The sequence below is a fragment of the Gekko japonicus genome, unplaced genomic scaffold, assembly GCF_001447785.1.
Source record: "Gekko japonicus isolate JY-2015 unplaced genomic scaffold, Gekko_japonicus_V1.1 scaffold451, whole genome shotgun sequence".
Classification (NCBI taxonomy): domain Eukaryota; kingdom Metazoa; phylum Chordata; class Lepidosauria; order Squamata; family Gekkonidae; genus Gekko; species Gekko japonicus.
Genome location: NW_015175983.1, coordinates 622,561 through 646,155, shown reverse-complemented (window position 1 = coordinate 646,155; position 23,595 = coordinate 622,561). Strand labels below are relative to the sequence as shown.

General features: G+C 41.4%; 1 protein-coding gene across 1 annotated transcript in view; it reads left to right on the top strand.

Moving 5' to 3' along the window:
- The window catches only part of LCORL (ligand dependent nuclear receptor corepressor like), a 37,175-nt gene that overhangs the window by 11,800 nt on the left and 1,780 nt on the right, over positions 1-23,595 (top strand). The window contains exons 2-5 of the mRNA XM_015426274.1: positions 2,405-2,484; positions 3,363-3,492; positions 12,544-12,798; positions 22,968-23,055. Of these exons, the coding sequence (XP_015281760.1) occupies positions 2,437-2,484; positions 3,363-3,492; positions 12,544-12,798; positions 22,968-23,055 (521 nt within the window). The 5' untranslated portion in view covers positions 2,405-2,436. The remainder of the gene's footprint in view (positions 1-2,404; positions 2,485-3,362; positions 3,493-12,543; positions 12,799-22,967; positions 23,056-23,595) is intronic.

Genomic DNA, 23,595 nt, shown 5'->3' with positions numbered 1-23,595 from the left:
CGCCCTTCCTTCCTATCTAGGGGCCCGTTGTCTACCGCCACAACGGGCTTTGCTTACTAGTAAGTAGATAAATAGGTATTGCTTTGGTGGGAAGGTAACAGTGTTCTGTGTGCTTTGGTGTTTAGTCATGCCAGCCACATGACCACGGAAATGTCTTCGGATAGCGCTGGCTCTTCAGCTTGGAAACGGAGATGAGCACTGCCCCCTAGAGTCAGATTTGACTAGCTTTCGAGCAAGGAAAACCTTTAGGTAACCATAACAATATTGCTGAGCTCTCCAAGCCTTGATTTCTTTAAAGCAAAGCTGTGGGGTGGAGCAGGGTGGACCGGGAGGTCGAAAGAGCCCTAGAAGAGGTCCCACCCACCCCGTGTCATGATGAAAGAGGACTTGCTGGGCCCAGCAGCCACTATGCAACCTGGGCCTCCTAGTGGTCTCTGCCCAACTTTTGCAAGTTGTCCAAACTTCTCATGGGGAGAGGCTGCCTGATAGAGGGGGTGACGACTGGGAGGGCAACTAAAGGTGGTTTGGCTTGTGGGTAAGGAGAAGGAAGCAGGAAAGGGGGAGATGCTGTGGGGGAGGATACAGAGGAAAATGAGATCCTCCTGCAAGTCCTTGTGGGGTCTCAGCTTGTTCAAATATATAATCTTGCATTAAGTGGTACAGTGTAGGAGAAATTTACCACATGATTTTGCTGCTGTTCAAGTCTTTCCTCAGCCATAAACATGGTAGCTGTAAACCTCCAGTGCACTCTTTTGCACATGCATGTGTGCACTCACATACATGCCTCATATCAGAATAACAACAGACACCATCCTCACTACACTGTGACAATTACTGTTTAAAAGGTATATCAACACGGAGTTTTATAATTTCATTTGCATAATTTTGCTGGCAGCATGCTTGTGATTTTTTAAAAGTTATACTGACATGCAGACTTTCTGTGTGTGTTGTTTAAAACTGTGTGGCTGTGTGGAAAAAGCAGCCTTAATTGGTTTAGTTTGAAGAAAGAAGGCTGGGAAGATGTGTTTCACTTGGCCTACATGTGTCTTATGTGGACTATCCTAATAAAATGTACAGAGTACAGTCTCGCCAGAGTTAAGTGTTTGATAAAGCCCAATTGACTTCAACTTCTGTTAACTTTATTAAACATGTTTTTAACCCTTTTATCAATATTAATGAATATCAAAGTGATTATCTTTTGGTAGATTGTGTCTGTTGTATATAACAAGATCTCAAAAATGCAACTTGATAATATCACTGTATCCAATAGCCAAGGGTAAACCTCTGTGCAGATAGATTCATCTGTACAACTAGGCTCTCAGCAGCTATTATTTAGGATTCTGCAAATCTGAGGTAACCATACAGATTTACAGAAAAATCTTAGTTTTTCAGAAAATGGGGTAGCCACCTGTATCCACAAATTAATAACAACGTGTCTGTATGCCCAGGTGTTATAGAAACCAATGCATGGGAGTTCAGGAAGCATTTTGCGTTACTACAGAATCCAAGATGGCATGTGAAAAATCGGTGGTGGGAAGGACAGACAGGCAGCAGCCAAGGCAGGGTCTGTGTGTAGAACTGATTTCTCGCTTTCTCACAGGTCTCCCTTTTGTTTCATACTATTAGAGCTGTGCTTTTGCTCCTCATGGCATGATATACTGGTTCATTGGGAATTGCCACACTTTATTCAGAGTGGGCATATGCCAAGACAGACAGCAGACTTAGATTCCCTGTTCTGATGCTTTCTTAGTTCTGTATAGCTCACAAGTGCTGGAATTTATTTTAAGGAACCTCACACTGCTATTTTTCCTATTTCTTCTGGTGGACAAATAAAGACTACTTTAATCTGAGGAGGAAACTGACTGATATCCATAGTTGTTGTCTCCTTTGGGGTCTAACTCAAGCAGTAGTTTTCAGGAAATTTCAGCAGCCTCTCTGAGCTTTGGGACTGTTGCTCCTTTAAGCCAAACAGCAGTCTTTATCAGACTAGTTACTTATCAAAGCACGAATTGAACTGCTTAAAAAAAACCACAGCCCTCTACTGAGCAGAGTGGTAGAATAGAAGACCGTTACTTTGCGAAAGTAACTGCAAGATTTCATAACACTGTAAGGGGCGAGTATGTTGATGTCAGGGAAGAAAGGATGGAAATTTATAGAATTATCTATAGTAGGTAGTAAATGAATAGAGAGAAAGAAACTTCCTTATTAGAACCTGGGATCACACATAGGTTCAAACATCCTTTTTGTTTTATACATATGTGAACTAATTCAGTCTAAAATTTCCTATTCCAAAGGGTGGTTAAACAATAGTGTTTAATTACAGAATTATCTATAGTGCAGTGAACTATAAGCTGCTTTAACAATGTATTTTTACAATTTGCATTTGAAATGTGTTTTACCCTAGACTGTGAACCTGAAGAAGTGACCGACTGGTCTATGGAAGAAAAATGTTCCTTTTGTAATTTACATAAAGAAACAGTCAGTGTAAGTATTTGTGCCATAAATTGTTTAAAAAGATTTTATAAGTAATATTTTTCAGGAGAGCAATAAAGATGGTCACAGGACCAAGTCCTGTGAGGAAAGGTTGAAGGAGCTTGGATATGTTTAGCCTGGAGAAGAGAGGACTGAGAGGTGGTATGATAACCATCTTCAAGTACTTGAAGGGCTGTCATATAAAGGATGGTGCAGAATTGTTTTCTTTTGCCCCAGAAGGTCGTACCAGAACCAGTGGGTTGAAATTAAATCAGAAGAGTTTTTGGCTAAACATTAGGAAGAACTTCCTGACAGAGCGATTCCTCAGAGGAACAGGCTTCCTGGGGAGGGGGTGGGCTCTCCTTCTTTGGAGGTTTTCAAACAGGCTAGATGGCCATCTGACAGCGATGCAGATTCTGTGAACTTAGGCAGATCATGAGAGGGAAGGGTTGCCTCAGTGCTTAGTTCTTGTGGTCCTTTCTCACATGCCCAAGGAAATGCTGATTGCCACTTTGGGGTCAGGAGGCAATTTTTCTCCATGCCGGTTTGGCCAGGGATCCTGGAGGTTTTCCATCATCTTCTGGGCATGGAACAGCAGTCACTGTGGGTGTGGAGGGGGTGGTATTTGTGAATTTCCTGCCTTGTGCAGGGAGTTGGACTAGATGATCCTGGAGGTTCCTTCCAACGCAATGATTCTATGATTCTAAAGTCTGTAAATGAATTCTTGCAAATTAAATTTATGAAGGTCCATATTTAAACCTTATTTATTTATTTATTCATTCATTCAATGTATACCCCACCCTCCCCACCAAAGCAGGCTCAGGGCGGCAACTTATCCTCAAAATCATCTTCAACCTTTAGATCTGTTGGGTTATTTTTCTCCTTTTTAGGATCATACAACAGTCATTGGTTCTTTGCAGTCAACCCCTACAGAGGAACTGTCATCTCAGGGCCAGTCCAACACTGACAAAATTGAATGCCAAGCAGAGAATTACCTAAATGCACTCTTTCGCAAGAAAGGTACTGTTGTTTATTTAGTCTGGTGACATTGTTGTACATTGCCGTTTCTTATAGCATTCCTCTAAAATTCTTGCATTTTTAACTGGTGATTTTCATGATGTAAATTGTGTTTATTGTACCCATTTGTTATTTTCATCTGTCTCTGATTCCCTGCCTGAGTGTTTCAGAGTTCTGTTGTCAGTATATTTGTCCGTCTTTAACTTATTTCCTAGATTATTTTGATAGTTAAATAGTCTTTTTCTGTTGTTAAACTGTTCAGATAATACTATTTTATATTAGAACTACTTTTAGGATAAAAAAATAGATTTGCCAAGGTTTATTAATATCCATTTCCAGTAAAATATTAGTGATTGTATCTTTGTTTATTTCAGTAACATACTCGGATTCTCTTAGTGGTTGGGTTCTCCCCTGATTAGGGACTAGAGGAATACAGTGGATTGAGTATTTCTTTTGGATGCAGAAGACCTAAGTTCAGCTCCCCATTTAGCAAGTTCACTTCAAAATGCTAGTTATGGCTGAAAGCTCAAGTGGCTTAGGTATATTTGCAAAACATTTGTCCCCATATGAACCTGTGACATACTTTTGTCCTATTAGGGAAGTCCTGCTTAAAAGGTGATCTCACAGCAAACCTAAGAACTGCCTTACTGGATTAGACCAAGCATCCATCTAGTCTCCCATTCTCTTTCTATATAATGTCTAGCTAGTTGATCATCTTTTGTTGTTCTTTCCCCCAGCAACAGCTGTTTATAATTTATTTATAGAATTTATAATTCTATAATTATAGAATTTATAATTCTATTTAGTTGTTATAGGTCCAAATGGCATTTAAAAGTTCCATAAATTAATTGTATATTTATTCTGTCCTGTTATTTTACTATACTGTAGTGCTATAAGTAGTGGCTATCTCTTCATGAGACTGTTCTCCAAAACAAAAATTGGACTTGTAGCCTGGCCTTAACCAAATGTATTAAGAAGCAAGACCTACTGATTTAAATCTCTTATTCCGAGTCTTCAAGTGCATTTAGGGTTGATGCCTTAGTCCATATTTACAAGATTTCCAAAGGCCATGCAAAACCATTTTGTTAGAGCAGGATTAGGGATTAGCATGGCTTTTTTTAGACTTTCCTTGACCTTGATTTGTTTTAAGTGTTGTGGTTTCAATAGTGGTTTATTCAATGGTTTTGTAATAATTTTTTTGTTAGCTGCATAAAATATTTCAGTTGGATAGCAATGTTACTCTGTAGTAAAATTTGAGTTCACTAGTATTTTAGAGACCCAACAAAATTTTCCAGTGTATAAGCTTTTGTGAGTCAACGCTTACTTCTTCAGATACATGTAAAAATGAAGTGCTATCAAGAAATCCAGACTCCACTTGGAGTCCGGATGTGGAGGCACAATGCAAAACGTGATCAGTTTAATTAGAGCAAAGAGATATGCATATAGGTGGGAAATGCAGAATGAGATAAGAATCTGTAAGGAGATAAGAATCCGGTGTCCCTATTCAGCCCCAGTTGGTGTGTATGTGTCCTTAACCAGTTAATGAATTCTAGTTCTGCAATCTCACGTCGTAATATCCCTTTGAAGCTTCTCTGTAGGTGAACTGCCACTCTTGGGCCAGCAGTGGAAGGTCCTGGAAGATTAGAATGTTCTCCCATTGCTTTCTGAGTACTGTGATTTTTAATGTCAGATTTATATCTCTCTGTTTTTCTGGTCTGTTTTTCTTTTCTTTTTTTTGTCCCCCCGTAGGGGATTTTTAAAATTGCATTTTCTGTAAACTACAAAGAAACAAGGAAAGGTAACTACAAACTACAGGTGAAAGTAAAAAAAAAACCCACTAAAAACCCAAGAGATGGTGGTCAATCACAATGCTTACAAAATTAGTTTCTAAGTAAAAGAGCTTATACTTTGCTACGTTGAGTGAATACACAATTCTTATTGCTTGTACTAGAATCTCCAGCATATCTGACTATATAAAGATCTCTATAGAGAAATGATTTAAATTAATTTAAAACAGAATCTGGAGAACAATCATAACTCATGTTTTATCCTTTTTGTTTCTCAGTCAATAGCTTGGTTTAGGGGCAGCTGCCCCCAGTTCAGAAACTGAGTCCTCATCAGAAAGTGCCAGTACTCCTTCTTCTTCACTTCCCCTGCTGCTGCCATCTTCATCTTTATCCTCTTCACCTGCTGGAGTGGCATGTTGATGTAGAAATTTGCGTGCCTTTACAACAGAGTCAATTTTTTCTTTCTTGTATTTAAATTTGAAGAGCATGCATTCAGGAACACTCCATCTGTAGGGGACATTGTTTTTCTGTAAGAACAGCGCCAAGTCTCTGTATTTCTTTCTCTTCTTCCTTACTTCAAATGGAATATCCTTCAAGACTCTTATTTCTTTGTCTTTGATTTTCAGGGTGGCTCCATTTGTTGCTTTCAATACTTGGTCTCTTACTTGTCTCCTGGAGAATCTCACCACAATCTCACCGGGCAGATTATTCTTTCTTATATAGTCAGAGTACAATCTGTAGATCGTATCTATTTCGTTTTGTAGAAAATCCGCTTTTAAATCTGCAACCGAACTCAATGCATCACACATAATCTGCTTTAAGTCTTCTCCTTTTACTTCTGGAGACCCCTGGAATCTTAAGACATAGCTTGCCTTTTCCATTTGCAGCTGTAAAAGTTGAGCCTCGTCAGTTGCTCTCTTTTTTTTCATCACCTGCATTTGTTTTTTAAGCTTCAGAGTGTTGGCATCCACTTCTTTTAGTTCTTGCTCCATTTTCTCTGTGTTTTTAGTAGTCTCATTTAACTGGCTTTGTTGTGCATCGAGTTTCTTATGGAGCGATGTCATTTGTTCCAGCAGAGGGCGCAGAGCCTCAGTCAGCATATTTTGGAAGTCTATGATAGTGTCCTGTCTAGGAGCAGAACTCGCTGGACTGGCATTTCCGGCAGGGGACTTCAGTTTTGGTTGTTTATCCTTCTCCTCCCTCCTCGGAGGTGCCATGTTCGGTAGCACATTATTGTAAGTGAGAAGTTGCTTATAGAAACTTAACAAGTGCCTTGGAAACAGTTCAACTAGGTCCCATCATGATCAGTCAGTGAGAATTAAGCTGATGTTTACTTTGATGTTTAATTTTCTTACTGATCAGTGGAACTTAGAATGTATTTAAATTAAAGGTTTTAGAAGTAGAGAAGTAGATAAGGACTAGTTCAGGGATCCCCAACGTGATGTCCGTGGTGCCATCGCACCTGCCAGCACTTTCCTGACACCCGCCAAGTGTTTTTAATGAGTGGGTGGAGCCAGGTGGGGCATTTACTAAGCCAGGCTTATAATTGAACATTGGAGATTTGATAGGCTGGGCAGATTTTTTTGCTTTGGCAGCAACTGCCAGGACAGCACAATAATCTTCAGTATGGGCCTGAAGGTAAGCTGCAGCAACCACTTTTTGTAGCTGGCTCCACCTCTTATGGCAGCCATTTTGTGGCAGCTGCGCTCACCATGCTGTGTCAGAATTACAAAGGTGCTTGCAGGCTCAAAAAAGGTTGGGGACCCCTGGACTAGGTATCACAGGATCTAGACCCCGTTGTGCCAAACTTGTAATTAAAGTATCACCAAAGATTAAAACTAGTTTCAAATCTTATAAACACTTTGATAAAATGCCATTTAAAGCAAAAAAAAAATCATTTATATTTACAAGGATATAATCCCATTGATTTCAAGGTGCAGTAATTCTTCGGGACATTGGGATAACCATGTTGCAATTTAAACCCCTCCCCCCCAAGCTCTATAGCGTAAATGCTTTGGACTTGTCAGGTGTTTGCCCACCTGTTGATAGTTCCTCCTCTTCTCTTCTGTTTTCCTCTCTAGAGAAGCATCAACCAGGGTCCAGGGAAACCTCTGTTACCTGAGATCCTTTAAATGGGGAGATCAGGAATTTAATTTGGGACCTTCTCCATGCAAAACGTAATGCCCTTTCACTGGGCCATCAAGTGACCTTGGCAATTCCTTCAATAGGCCAGAAACTTTGTGGGATGATATTAGGGGATTTCCCGGGCAATGCTAGCCCTTGTATGCTGTTTTCCGATCATAATCTACTGAAAACTGGTGGGTCCATAGTCTGCTCCATAGATTGGTCTATTCTTCCAGAACCTGGGAATCTAATCGAAAGTATATTTGGTGTAGAATTTGGCAACTGCCCCTAAAACTCCTCTCCTGGCCCTGGGCAACAAGTGGCTAACACACCAGCTCTGGTGCTCTGGGAAGGCAGTTCCATGAAGGACTAGTACAGATGTAACACCTGGGATCTGTTTAACTGGGTTGAAGGGATTAGGAATGGGGTATCAGATTACTCACTCCACCCTCTCTGTCTGGAATAAATTTCCCTTAATTTCCCCTTCTTAACTACATGTAAGTTACATTAACTGTAGTAACTGGTGGTCAGCGTTGATTCTAAAATAATTCTTCTGAGCAACAAGAGGTAGAAAAGCAGGTGGAGGAGGGATGGAGTGATTCTGTGGCCCAGTTCTGATAACTTAATGGCAGTTAAGAGATGTAAAGTATAATTTTTGCATCATCTTGTAGAATATACGGTATTTTCAGACTTCAGTGTATAAGGTTACAAAGGCCTGAGTGATAGCTTAAGTCCCTGCTTTCCAGGAAAGGTTTTTTGCCAGCTCATGTAGTATAACCCAGAAGAATAAGCAGTATTGAAAAATGTTCACAGGAACAGCTGCTGCCTGGGAGCCCAGTAGTTACACCAGCTTCAGGGCTCATAAATGCAGGTATCATCTAACTCCTTTAACTTGCAGGAACCACCAGACATCGTCTTCACTTGTAAAACTTCAATTTTTCATCTATTTAGCTGTGTTATCTCACAATACAAGAACTTGTGGGCACTCAGTGAAATTAAGGAGCAGTAGGCTCAGAACAGATAAAAGGAAGTACTTCTTCACCCAATGGATAATTAACACGTGGAATTCACTGCCACTGGTAGTGGTGGAGGCTACAGGCATAGACAGCTTCAAGAAGGGATTGGATAAACATCTGGACCAGAGGTCTTAGCCACAAGGTCTAGATGAAAGACTCAGTCTGGGGCAGTGATGACCTGTATTCTTGGTGCTGGGGGGAAGCAACAGTGGGAGGGCTTCTGGAATTCTGGCCCCGCTGGTGCACTTCCTGAGGGCACCTGGGTTTTGGCCACTGTGTACACAGAGTGTTGGACCGAATGGGCCATTGGCCTGATCCAACATGGCTTGTTCTTATGCTGTGTTGTTTTTGCAAAGCACTGATGAGGACTTCAGGAAATATTGCCTTGCTTTCTATATTGAGAACCGGCTTTTGGGAAATAAGATTTCTTTTAAATATTTTTTCTTTTGCTATGAGACTTTTGTTTTGTTTAGCGAGAGTAAGTGAAATATTAGACCAACTGAATTTATGTTGTGAGTTTTGAACCCCATGGTTTCTTCTTCAGGAAAGGATTTTCAGAACACAATTATGGTAAAATACATTATTGCATAATCAGATGAAGCTCTTGGATTCCTGGAGTGCTCTGATATGGGATAAGTGCCGCAACATTTGCTTTTCTTCCACAAGAGTTCTTTTGAAATGTCTTTCATAATGGAATAGTATAAAAATTATGTTGGAATCAAATCCACAAGGAAAAGGCCACAGTCAAGTATTAAGGACATCTTTTCACAGTTCTTTTTAAAAAATCATATAAAGTTTTACATCTGATGTAGCTTTTTCACATATAACCTTGCATGAGAATGTTTCAAGATACTTTTGCGAAGCAAAACAGAAGTAGTCCTGGGATACTCATCCTCCACCCCAAGATTTGGGAGCATACCTGTGATCAGTGTAATTCATATGTGCAATATGTGCAAGACTTGGCCCAGAACTGCTTCTTGGTAAACAGGTGGCCACTGTGGAACTTCTTATCAACTGTATGTGATATATCAGCAGTGCTTCTCAGAGGCTAAGGGACAGAGTTACAATCACCTATGCTTTTGTAGCCGCTCCATGTGGAGTTGCTCTTGAAGGTAATTCGAAAACTGCAGCATTCCTCTCCTCTAGAATTGAAAAATGTTACTATGTATAACCATTGCTGCATTACCACAAAACCTCCTTATTCATTAGAACTTCTTATTTTGCTTGAGGTGGTTTACAAGTAAAATATGGTAAAAACGTCAACAAATAAACAATTTGTTACAATTGTTATTAAATTATTAAAGATTATTGAAATAAATCAGGGAAGACACTATTCCAATATTAGCTTTTAGAGGTTTCAAAGCTCCAGCTGGAAATAGTCGTTTCATCAGTTATAACACCAAGACTTTGGAACGTCTTTCTGAAAAGGTGTTACTTGCTCCTCCGTGTTGGACTTCTGGGAAAAAGTGTATGACCCACTCGTTTGGCATTCGGAAGGGGAAGAACAAGTTATAACTGTCACATCTTTGCTGTTAGTTGCTGAATTAAGGGGTTTTTTTAATGGCAGGGTGCAGATTGCCTCAAATCTGGCTAGCCTGCTCAGATAAGAAGGTGGATTCTGAATACAGGGATTTTTTTGCCATTATTTACAAACCTATCTGCATTTAGAATGTATCTCTTCCATTTTAAGTTAGAGACGTAGATGTTACCCAAGGCAGTTAGCTGACACGGTCCACATGGTTAGAAGATCGTATATATTAGTTTATATTATAGTACTTTGCTTTAAATGTAATTCAGCATTTTGAGTGGCTTGTTCCTAACTTTAATGGCTTCATCAACTAGATCTTTGCTGATCTGCCCTTTTCTTTTGTATCCTCATGCAGTATATCTCACACCTTGCACAAAGGCCCCCTTGCCCTCACTAGCAGTTTTTCAGATGACTTAAGGGGCTGTATTGGGAAGAGAGTTGGACAATAATTTGTTTTGCAAGCTCCACTCCCTGTTCTCTGTATTCAAGGAAATGACATAGTTCATACATAAGACCAAACTCTAGTATGTCACTAATAGAATGAACTCAGGAGTGCTTTGGATTTGCACTCAGTCCACCTTCCTCCTTCCTTTGTGCACAGCACAGCAATTAATTATTTCATGTTAACAGCCAAGCACAATTTGTGGTTCCTTCCTAACCACAACTGTGGTTTGTTCTCTCTAAAATAGGATTAAACTGTGGATTAGAATCCTCATTTGGAGGGAAGAAAAACTACATTTTGTGATTCAGCTGTAACAATTAACATTAAAATAGAAGGAAGTAATTTCAAAACTGCAAACAATGCCATTATTTTTTCATTCTTAACACTGACTCCGTGAATGAAGTAAACATATGAAATGGGCATCACTCAAACTCCTTCCTATATGAAATATATGAATACTAATAAATTCTACAGTATTACAAATTTTCATTAGATATCCAAGTAACTTATTTTGTATTTGGAGGTCCAGATGGACTGTTTCATTCACCCCTTTTAATGTGTTGCAAAATACTTTGTAGGCAACTTTGGCAGGACATTTGGCAAACTTTGAGACTGGGTTGGATCCCATCCTCCAGATAGCCTTCCTCCAATTTTAGTGGCTCACTTAAGTTGGAGGAAGTGACTTTAGATTGGTATAAGGCTTCAGAGTTGAGCCAAAAAGAAAGATTGTGGATGAATATTTTAATGAACAAATGAAGAGACTTTGCTCAGTGATCGGGTTGCCAGGTCCAATCTTCTCCCCAACGGGGGAATTAGGGGGCATTCCAGGAGGGGGTATGGTCACCCCCACCACAATGAAGAGAGTGCGCCTGGCAAAGCAGGGGCGCCGGGCGCCTGCTCTTCCCAAGTGGTCCCTTTAAGAGCTTGTAGCTGGCAGACCCCACATGTTCAATCGCCAAGTGGCAATGCTGCTTGGGGTTCAGGCAGGCTGCCAGCCACCACCCCTGTCCCTCCCCTCTCAAGAGAGAAGGGAGAGGGGTGGCTGTGGGTGTTCGGGCTTGGCAGCCCTACTCAGAGAAATGGTAGGATATGGCTGGGATCCACCCAGCTGTTAGTTTCCTAAAGCAGCAAAATGTTGGTCCTTAGGACTGTTGTTTATGTTGACCGCTTATGTGCAAGGGCTGGGGCCCACAGATAATTCTGCTCTCTTGCGCATGGATCTATATGATGTGCACCATGATGAGTGTACTTTTTGGCATATATGCATCACATTTTTACATGGGTATGTTACAGTCTCAGTGAGCATTAAGCAATGCATGTGTTACAATAAACAATGTTTTTGTGTTACAATCTTAATTGGCTTTTTTTATAGTGCAAAGATTTCCCTTAGATTTAATTTGCATTGAGCTTGATTAATAGAATGTTCTCAAAAATACAGCTCATGTAAACTGAATCTCTGCTTCACATGTTTTTCTGATTCTTATATTTGGGTTCCAATTGTAAGTGAGAAGTTGTAACTCAGTGGGTAGAGGGCTGTTTTTCATGAAGAAAGTGTTTGTTGATAATTTGAATGTGGATCTGGGATTGTAGTAATAATAAACTAAATGTAGAAAGTGTTGGTTTCAGCATCTCAGCTTGAGGGAATTTTTGTTGGGAACGCTGTTTCTCTAGAACAGTTTTTGTGCTGAATCCAGTCCCCTGTGTTAAAGAAGTAATACCATTAGATGCAGTTGAAAGGGGCCATGGGGGTGTACACTTGGGAAATGTACGTGCAGTTGAGGCCTTTGTTTGCTGGTTCTCCTGCTAGTATTTCCTATGTAGAAGAGCTGGATACTTTTTCGTACAGACTGTGGTCTGAGTCTTCAGCACTGGAGATGCTGTAGTGGAACGTGTGGAGAAATCTTTGACTATGAATACATTTGGGCTCAGCTTTTGGGGTTGTAGCCCTTAACTTCTTTGAACCAACAGTACTCAAAGTAAATATTGAATTAGTAGTGATATTTCAATAAGTGAGATTTATTGAGCAAATGGACAGATTCATAAATGCTCCACAGGACTAGTGAGGGGTTTTTTTTGCAGAAAGAAAAATTAACGAAATACACTTGGTACCTTTTATTCTAATTCATGTGTGTTGTGCTGTTTTTTCCCCCCTTCTAGATCTTCCTCAGAACTGTGATCCTAACATTCCCCTAGTTGCTCAGGAATTAATGAAAAAGATGATCCGTCAATTTGCAATTGAATACATTTCAAAAAGTAGTAAAATGCAAGAAAATAGAAACGGTTCATCATATGAAACAAGTCTGATACGTAAAGGTATCCAACTGAACCAAACGGAAAATTCACTTCAGGAAGAACAGGATAGCCCTCTAGACCTCACTGTGAATCGAACACAAGAGCAGAATACTCAGCCAGGTAAATCTTCTGTTGTTCTTCATTTGATGCGACTGGAAATGAGAGACATGGGATCCATTATATATCTGAATGGCATTTTAAATTACCTGCATCTATTGCAAAAATAGTAATTTTTCTGTAGAGCAGAGCTGCAGCTGAAGAGTATTTTTCTGGGGGTAAGCCTGCTGGATGAAATGAGATTTATTTCTAAGTAGATCTGCTTCAGGTTGCTCCCTAAATTTGAAAGATGGGTGTTTCTTCCCAAAGATCACACAGGTCTTTTTTATGCTTTCCTGCCCCATTCTTGTCAGTCCAAGTATAGGAATTGCTTATGCATTGCTTTGCTGGTACATGTTGAAATGAAAGGAATAAGTAGTACCTTGGGACATGGTAGCTCAGTTGTGTACATCAGAGATTCTGTATTTATAAGTAGTGTAAGTGGATCAAGGTAGTTCACAGGAAAAGCAATTATTTATTTATTTAGAACATTTTCATGCCACCTTTTCCACCCAGTCAGGGTCCACAAGACTGCGAACGTAAAAACATTTAAACAAAATACAGTTGAGAATTCAATTTAAAGCCACGTAAACATACAACATAGAAGGAGGGCCAATAAACCATTATTGGGGGTATGCCTGATGAAACAAGAAAATCCTCGCCTGCAATCAAAAGGCACTGATACAGCGAGAGACAGACAACTCTCTGTGGGAAGGGATTTCCAGAGTTTTGGTGCCACGATGGAGAAAGCCCTTTTGTGGGCTGCCACCCATGTAGCCTCAGATAGTGGGGCAACTGAAGCAGGGGATTCAAGGATGACCAGGGTGAACATGTAGGTTCGTATGGGAGAAGACAGTCCTTAAGGTATGTTGGTTCCAGGCAATGTTCCCTCTAATTCCCCCTCCCCCCAGTGTGGAGCAGTTCACATCCTGAGCAGAATATAACTGCTGTAATTTTAAAATGATAATAAATACAGCAGGACCACGGAGATACTGCACTCAGTGAAGCAACCACAAAATATCCCGTGAAATAACTATGTTCAAGGTCTGCTATCACTCAAGGTTTTTATAAAGGCGTATGTTTAACACAATGCATAAATCAAAACAATACATGAAATAAACGTTCCAGTTAGCTTATGACATTTAACACTAAGGCTTAGAAAAATACACAAAAAGCCTTCCCAGTCAGACCAATGAATAGGCTGTACACAGTCCATAGATACACTGTGGTTTTCTTATTTTTTCTCAGTTGCCAACTTGCAGGTCTGCAAGGAGGCTGTAACAGGCTGGCCGCAAGAGTTTTGACTATGTTTCTTCTTCAGAGCCAAATTCTTATGGAACTAATAACAAAGCAAGAAAACATCTAGTGTACAGTATTGATAAAATTTCAACAATCAATGTTTCCAATCTGGCACCCAACTTACCCATACTGTTTAAACATTCTTCTTTCTCCCAAATGGGTTCATACACTCCTAATGACAAATGGTTCTTGCATGCACTGCCTCATCTGGCACACTTAAGGCTAATTGTGTCCATATCGTTACTGATACCAGAGTACATTTAAAGTCACAGAGAGTATATAACACAAAGTATGAGGTTACAAATAGGAGGAAAAGTCAAGTTCATTATTTAAACCATAAGGTGCAAAAGTTCTATATTCAAAGATGTACCTTGCTTCCCTTTGCAATAAATTTTTTGTATATCAAAACAATTATATTTCTGTGGTGTATATTTATAAATAACAAAAAATCTTAACTTCTCTGGGTCAAGGTGGGTCATAACAAAATGCTCAACAAGAGGAGCTGACATAATGGAATACCTAATGCGAGAAAGATGTTCCAAAATTCTAACTTTAATTAACTTTAATTAAATAATACCTATGTATTGCATTTTACACACATTTCAAGAGGTACATACACTGGCGTGTTCTTCTACAATTAGAATAATGTGGAAGTTGAATCATATATCCTTTCAGTGGATGTGCATATGCCTTAATGTCCAAAGAATACTTACAGGCTGCACAATTCTGAAAACACTTATGATGCCCTAATATGACTGGGGTCATCTTATTTTCTGTCTGAAAATCAGACCTAATAATAATGTCTCTTTTATATTTCTACCCCTTCTGTATCCAATTTTTGGACTCCCCGAACAACCATCAATTCCTGACACTAAATGCCAATGTTTATAAATTATGTGACTAATTTGTTTAGATATTGGTGAAAAATCAAGAGCAAAGAAGTCAGCCAGCCTGTTACAGCCTCCTTGCAGACCTGGAAGTTGGCAACTGAGAAAAAATAAGAAGACCACAGTGTATCTATGGACTGTGTATAGCGTATTCATTGGTCTGACTGGGAAGGCTTTTTGTGTATTTTTCTAAGCCTTAGTGTTAAATGTCATAAACTAATTGGAACGTTTGTTTCATGGGATATTTTGTGGTTGTTTCACTGAGTAATTTTAAAATGGGCAATGGCCAGATTGCTGCTAGTGGGGCTTCTGTGTTAATGAGTGGCCTCTCACGCTCACAGCTTAGAGGTAGCATTGGTTCCAGGCTATACAGGGCTTTAAAGGTCAGTTCCAGCACCTTGAATTGAGCCTGGGAATAAATAACCAAATAAACTGGAAGCCAGTGTAGGTGGAAAAGGACTGGAGCGATATGGTCCCTACAACCCACTTCAGTCAAACCTCTGGCCACAACATTCTGTTCCAACTGTAGCTCCCGGACAGTCTTCAAGGGCAGCCCCATGTAGAGCGCATTGCAGTAATCTAATCTAGATGTCACCAGGGCATGCACCATAGGGGCAAGATCTTTTCTGTTCAGGAAGGGCTACAGCTGACTTACCAGCTGAAGATGCTGAAACGTACCCCTGGCCAACAGCAGGCCCAAGTCCAGGAACACCCCCAAGCTACAAACCTTCTTTAAGGGGAGTGAAACCCCGTTCAGAATGGGGGGGGTAACCTGAGTCAAACCTTCCCCCCCACCAGTAGCACCTCTGTTTTTTTCAGGATTAAGTTTCAGTTTGTTAGCTCTCATCCATTCCAAAACTGCCTCCGAGTACCTGTTCACAGTTTCCACAGCCTCCTTGAGATTTGCTGGTAGCATGAGATAGAGCTGAATGGCATCTGCACATTGGTGGCAGCTCAGTCCAGATTACCTCTCCTAGCGGCTTTACATAGATGGCGCCTTGGGGAATGGGGTTAGAGCAGCAGTTCCTCAGTACCACAACTCTGAAACTTACTCTGGAAATAAGACTGGGACTGCCGCAGAATGGTGCCAATCAGTCCAGAAAGGCAGTCCCCCAGTGCCATCTGAAAACCTACTGAATCTGTCAGACTGTGTGGGAGGATCATCTTAATCAATCCCTCATCGCTGTGGAGTCTTGGTAACTGTGCGAGTCTAAGCTGGAACGTAACCAATAGAATTGTTACATTTGTAAAATGCTCCTAAAGAGAAATTGGACCCCAAATAGTTTCACCATTAGGTCTTAAGTCTTGAGTTTGATAGATGAATTAAAGGCCCAAAATAAACATGTTGAAGTAGTAGTATAGAAGAAGAAGAAGAAGAAACGGAGGTGGAGGAGATTGGATTTGTACCCCGCCTTTCACTCGGAGTCTCAGAGTGGCTTACAAACTCCTTTCCCTTCCCCTCCCCATAACAGACACCCTGTGAGGTAGGTGGGGCTGAGAGAGCTCTTGACAGAACTGTCCTTGAGAGAACAGCTCTGACAGAACTATGGCTTGCCCAGGGTCATCTAGCAGCTGCAAGTGGAGGACTGGGGAATCAAACCCGGTTCTCCCAGATTAGAGACCACTACACCATTACACTAAATAAACCTTCTTTTAAATTCTTTAATGCAACCTTTATAGAGAACTCTGTGTGATTCATGGACAAGTAAATTGCTGCTTTGCTTAGTTAGTATAAAACTGCAATATTTGCATGTTTTATTTTAAATCTAGCTTTGTCTTTGTGTAAAACCTTTTGGGAAACAGCAGTGTGGTATCAGGAAGAAAATACAGAAAATGAAATGCAATAGAAGCCAGTTTGGTGTAGTGGTTTGATTCCCTACGCCTTCACTTGCATCTGCTGGATGACCTTGGGCAAGCCAAAGTTCTGTCAGAGCTGTTCTTGAAAAAGAGCAGTTTCTGTAAAGAGCTCTCTCAGCTTCACCTACCTCACAGGGTGTCTGTTGTGGGGAGGGGAAGAGAAAGGAAGTTTTGTAAGCTGCTTTCAGACTCCTTTGGGTAGTGAAGGGTGGGGTATAAATCCAATCTCCTCCTCCTTCTTCCCCCACATAACATGGGATACTTTTGTAGATGCCTATTTCACTATCTCAGAATCATTCAGGCTTGAAGTTTTTGAAATAAATTCAAAACTCACAATTCGGATTTTGTTTTTTGAATACACAGTTTTTTATGTAGGAGGTCACAGCAAAGTGGCATCCAAGGTTATGGATCTATGTAGCTAATTAAAATATTAGATTAGGTAGTGTTAAGTAATTGATCCCTGTATTGCAGAATAACTAATAGATAACTGCAGGCATCATGAAGTGCTTCCTATATATCAGACTTAACAGATTTGTTGGAAGTTGTCTAGTGCCAGTATTAAATACCTATCATTTGTGGGAAATGAATCCCTTCACCATATTATTTTTGAAGGGAGACTGAAATTTCTGGGTATCTACAAGCCATCTGCCGAGATATACCAACTGAAGCTAGAGCAAATGTATTTTTCAGTATATTTATCATAATTGTTCTTTCTGATGTGATCTTATTAAAAGATCTTCTGTGACAATGGGGAGGCAGCAGTCTTCCACTTAGTTGGGATCAGTTTTGTGCTATATTCTTTACTCAGTGTCTGAATTGGATTACTATTATAGTATTCATAGTAATACTATACAGGATATATACCAAGAGTGTACCACTCAGTAATTCTGTCCTATAGGTTTTTTTCCACTATGGCATGCATATATTAGATGCTAAGAGTTCTAGAGGCATTTTTGAATAAAATTGATCTGCTTTTGGCATTCAAGTCTAGAAACAATTGCATTGGTACACATCTGCAGTGTTGGCTCCTCCATTGCTGCTTTTTTCATTTTTATCACGTTCCTAATTTCAGGACCTTATGATTTATGGATTCAAGAAAATGAATCTGGAGTTACTGTGAGCTCCCAAGATGATTTTAACTTATGAAAAATTTAATAACATCTCATTCTGATCCAGGCCATATACCATGGATCCAAATACACACAATGGACAGATGGTGGGGCATTCCCAAAAAACTGAGAGAATTCCAAGGTTTGCAGAAAAATCTAAAAAAAATACAGTGGGGGTTAAAAACACACACACAAAATAGTAGAAACACTTGTAGTTTTAAGGAATGAGTGCCCATTGCTAGCTCACAAGACTACAAAACTTGCTACCATGGGGTTTGTGTGAGTCGCCTGGGCTCAGCAGTGGCCACTGCACAACTCACTTGGGTGACAGGTAACTGCACATCCACTACTTGACTTGCCCAGGCCCACCATTGACACAGCATGACTTGCCTAGGCCTGACAGTGACCACTGCATAACTCACCTGAGTGACTCGCTACCACTTGACATGCATGACTTTCCCAGGTTTGGTTGTGGCCACCATACACCTCACCTAGGTGACTCACCAATAGGGTCCTACCTGTGATCCAGTGGGGGGCTCCTGAGTCTGGCCCAAGATCTTCTGTGGTGTGATGACATCACCCAGAAGTGATGTCATCACATCGCCACTATTGGGGGGGGTAACGCTGTAGTTGGGCAGAACTTTATGGGTTTTTTTGGGTTCAAAATCGTAGAATTTCCCCAAAAACTAGAGCATCACCCCCCCCCCCCCGATGTTGGCAACACGATGGCGGCGCTTCCGGGTGATGCCATTGTGTTGGGGGCATTGCCTGGCAATGTCCCTGTTCAGAGGTGGCAGATCTAATGGGGAGAATCCCCACCTGGACCAGGGGTCTGGCAACCCTACTCACCAACATAAGACACACTTCTGTGCAAGTCGCTTGAGTGACTCATGGCCCAGTGGGGTGAGTCCTGATGGTGGCCACTTCACAGCTCACCCAAGCAACTCTGTACCATGTCACCTGTGTGATTTTTGCAATTTGCCTGACTTTTCCTAGGGAAGGAATGACTGGAAAAGATTAACACTAGAGGAGAGGTGGGGCAATCACCCCCAAAAGCCCCAAATCTTCTCCAGAGCTTTGAACCAATTTCTGTGATTGTGTATGTTTTTTTTTCTTCCCTCTGAGGGGAGGTTTTTATTGATTTTTTTACGGACTACAAACTATAACTGAAAATATGGGGGAGGGGACTACATCTAGGGAGAAAGAAAAAAGACCCACTACTAACTAAAAACCCAAGAGTAGGAGATCAATACATCAGCTTATCCCCATGCTATTTTCAAAAAGCCAATAATACAATGAACATCGTCGGTTATGCTAAGTTAATAATCGTTTAACCATCCCTTTATCTGTTTAAAGAAATCCCCAGAGCATCCCAACAGTTAGTTTCAACATTTTTTCAGGCACAAATCAGAGTCCTTCAGCCCTTATTTATTCTTATCTTTTCTAATCCTCAATTTGTATGGGCTTTTGGGGGCAGCTGCCCCCAGTGTATGTTAAGTGTCATTAAGTCGCAGCTGATTTAAGGCAACCCCAGCAAGGGTCTTTGAAGATAAGTGAGAAGCAGAGGTGGTTTGCCATTGCCTTCCTCTGCAGAATCTTCCTTGGTGGTCTCCCATTCAAGTCTAACTCTGCTTCTCTTCTGAGATCTCATGAGATGCCTTTTCCTTAACCCACAAATTACCAATCTCTGAAATTGGGAAGTGAGTAAAATAAGTAGCCAAATTGGATCCAGTATAGCAGCTGTATAGCAGTGTGGCATTGCTAGCCATAACAGATGTGGTGGGGTGAATTAAATGTTTCCAGCATCAGATTCCTTGTAATCTGCTTTTGGTCTCATTCTCACAGAAACTGAGATCAGTGCAGAACCAATACCATATCAATTCTCATTCACCCTACCACATGCTGCCTTGATCCGTGCCCGTCATGGCTAATTAAAGCTGGCCGTGACGGGGTTCGAGGCACCCTGAGGGAGATTATCCACAAGTCCCTCGCTGAGGGACAGTTCTCCTGGGGTGCTTAAGGAAGCAGTTGTCCGCCCTGTGTTGAAAAAATCATCTCTGGATCCGGCTGAATTGGCCAACTATCGGCCGGTTTTCAATTTGCCCTATTTGGGCAAATTAATAGAGAGTGCGGTAGCGAGTCAGCTACAGAGCTTTTTGGATGACGCTTCCATCTTAGACCCCTTCCAGTCCAGCTTTCGCCCTGGTCATGGGACGGAGATTGCACTGGTTGCCCTAATGGATGATGATCTTCGTAGGCATCTGGATCGAGGCGGATTGGCTGTGCTGATGTTGCTGGACCTGTCGGTGGCGCTCAACATGGTTGACCATCAGCTGCTGGCCCGCCGCCTTGCCGACACAGGAATTCAGGGGCTTGCCTTACAATGGCTTGCTTCCTTTCTCCATGGTTGGGGACAAAGGGTGGCGCTAGGGGAACAGCAGTCCAAGAGGCATCCACTGGACTGCGGAGTGCCTCAAGGGGCAGTGCTTTCCCCGATGTTATTTAACATCTATATGCACCCCCTTGCCCAGATTGCCAGAGGCATGGGCTGGGATGTCACCACTACACTGATGACACCCAGCTCTATCTGATGTTGGGCAGCTGGTCCGACTCCAGACCGGAAGACCTGGACTGGGCATTGCAAGCCGTGGCTGATTGGCTTAGGCTGAGTCAGTTGAAACGGAACCCGATGAAGACGGAGGTCCTGTGCTTGAGTCGGGGTGGTTTGGGGGTGGGGTTCCCACTCCCGACCTTTGACGGGGCGCCATTGGTGCCAGTGCTGGGGATTAGGAGTTTGGGAGTGCTTCTGGATGCCTCCCTAACAATGGAGAACCAGGTAGCGGCCACTGCAAGGTCAGCCTTTTACCATCTTCAGATGATTGGGCAGTTGGTTCCCTTCCTCGACCACGCCGACCTAGCAACAGTGACCCATGCTATGGTCACCTTGAGACTAGACTACTGTAATGCTCTCTACATGGGGCTGCCCTTGTTGCGGATCTGGAAGCTGCAGCTAGTGCAGAATGCTGCAGCCAGGCTTTTGATGGGTCTCCCCAAGTGGGAGCACATCCAGCCTGTGCTGCGGCAACTGCGCTGGCTGCCAATAGCATACCGAATCCGCTTCAAGGTGCTGGTTCTTACCTTTAATGCCCTATATGGCCAGGGTCCAGCATTCATGCGGGACTGCCTTTCCCCACATATACCCCAGAGAGCATTTCGGTCAGGGTCTCAAAACCGATTTCCCCTCCCTGACCCTAAAGAGGCCAGGGTTGCTACTACCAGGGCCAGGGCTTTCTCTGTGGCGGCCCCATCCTGATGGAAAGAGTTCCTGGCGGCCCTGCAAGACGGAGCTCTTCCGCCAGGCTTTCAGCTAGGGTGCCGCCACCATTATAGAGCCCTGGTCCCTGGGTCTTTGTCATCCAGCCTGAGCTGCAGGAAGATCTTGAGCAGAAGGATTTTTAGAGAGTGCACTGAAATAAGCCATCTTGAGTAACTGTCTTCAGCACTTTATGAAACTGTATTAATAATGGAATTCTTTTATATGGTTTTATGTGGTTTTAACTTTATTTTCTGTACTGACTGTAAGGCGCCCTGAGCCTGCAGTGCGGGGAGGGCGGGGTGTAATTGCAATAAATAAATAAATAATAAATATTGTGCAATGATCCTGAATTTACTGCAGGAGAATGCCCTTGTTGGTTCTTCTGGACCTCATTCAGTATAATTGTTTTTCTGAATTTCTTGTCCACATTAGGTCTAGATGGTATTGGTTCTGCACTGATCTCAGTTCTTCTTGGATGGTAGGCCATAGAATGTGTTAGTGGTTGTGATCCTGTGCTGTTTGATCCATTGGTCTGTGGGTCCCTTGAGGTTCTATTTTACGTTTACATGAAGCCACTGAGAGAGATTATCCAGGGACTTCAAGCTAAGAGTCACTAGTATGCTGATGAGACTCTGCTGGTTTGTGTTCACACTGTCTTTCCTCTCCATCTAAATCCAGGGAAGCTAAATGTTTGGGGGCATTGAAGGACTGGATGAGGATGAATAAATTAAAACTTCATATAAGACAAAGATACCATTTGGAAATACAAAATATGTGTGTGTAACTTATTTTGGATGGGGTTATACTGCTGCTAAGGAGCATGTACACAGTTTGGAGGTACTCATGGGTACCTTGCTGTTCTTGGAAAGGAAGGTGGCTGAAGTTGTCAGGGGTGCCTGTCCCTCTCTTAGGTGGGCGCACCAGCTGTTCTGGGCCTTGCTGCCATCACTCATGTGATGGTAACATCCAGAAAATCTAGAAGAAGAAGAGAAGAGGAGATTGGATTTATACCCCGCCCTTCACTCAGAGTCTCAGAGCAGCTTACAAACTCCTTTCCCCTCCCCTCCCCACAACAGACACCCTGACTAAACTACTGCAGAATGCCCCTTACAGGTATGTCCCTGAAGATGATTTGGAAGCTTGGTGCAAAATGTAATAGCTAGGGTTCTGATAGGAAGCCTTGACTTGGGTTCAGAATACCTCAATGGATTGCCTTCTGCTGAATTGGGTTTCTAGCTGAATTTTGAGATTTTGAGGGTAGGACCTTTTCTGACAGGGCTATAAACTTTATTCCCCTGGTAGGGGAGGTCTGGGCCATCACTGCAGGCCTTCCAGAAATGCTGGAACCTCCCCCCCCCCATACCTTTGAAGGATTAATTAGCTGATTGATGAGTTGGTGTTGCTTTTATCATACGCTAATACGTACTAATAAGGTAATTTTTATAAAATTTTGTGTTTTGTATGAACTTTAACTTTGTGATCTGCCTTGACAACTTTTGTGCTAGACAGGTGGTATAGAATTTGGCTAGAGTGCCATCTCCAACATCATGAGATGTACAGATTGTTGTATGTCATGGCACAGTGGCTGAGTAGCCTGGTAATTGGACTTTGGCATTTGTAAGGTCCAGAAGAATATTTCTGAAATCCAGCATTATAATTCATTTTGATGTTGCAAATGATAGTAATTTCCGAAGTAATACTTAAATATTTTCATCATTGTTATAGGGGATGGAGTGCTAGATCTCTCTACAAAGAAAATAAGTTTGGAACAGTCAGCATATGATGGATCATGTTCTGAAAATTCGGTGTCTGGGTAAGAAATATGTAGTAACATTATTTTGGTTAAAGTAACGATAATTGAAGGTTTAAACCTCAAGACAGACTTTTTTCGTTATCTGAAAAAAAATATGTACTGGCACACACAATTATATTTTGCTTTTATGAAAGAGTTTTCCACTCATAATTGTGTGTTTGTGTATAACTCATATGTTTCATTTTTTGTTTTTCACTTTTTTCTGTTAAAGAAAAGTTATCAGAACAATCACCAAACTTTAGTTCATGTTATTGAAAGTGAACTGAAAGCATAATTACATTAGTGCAAACAAAGGGGAAAAGATGATAGAAAAATTATTTTCTGTGCTGTTGAAGCTTTCAAATTGGGTAAAGGAAAAATATGTATTTTTCATAGAGTCCTCATCTAGGAAGAAGTTTAAAATAGCTGTTAGCATCCTTGCTGTTTCCTCATGAGAGAGAGAGAGCTCTTGATGGCCATTCTTGCATTTTGATTCTGCCTCTGGTGTGTGGTGGCATGCTGCTAAGACCATTTATTAATGTGATGTTTAATGTGCTGAAA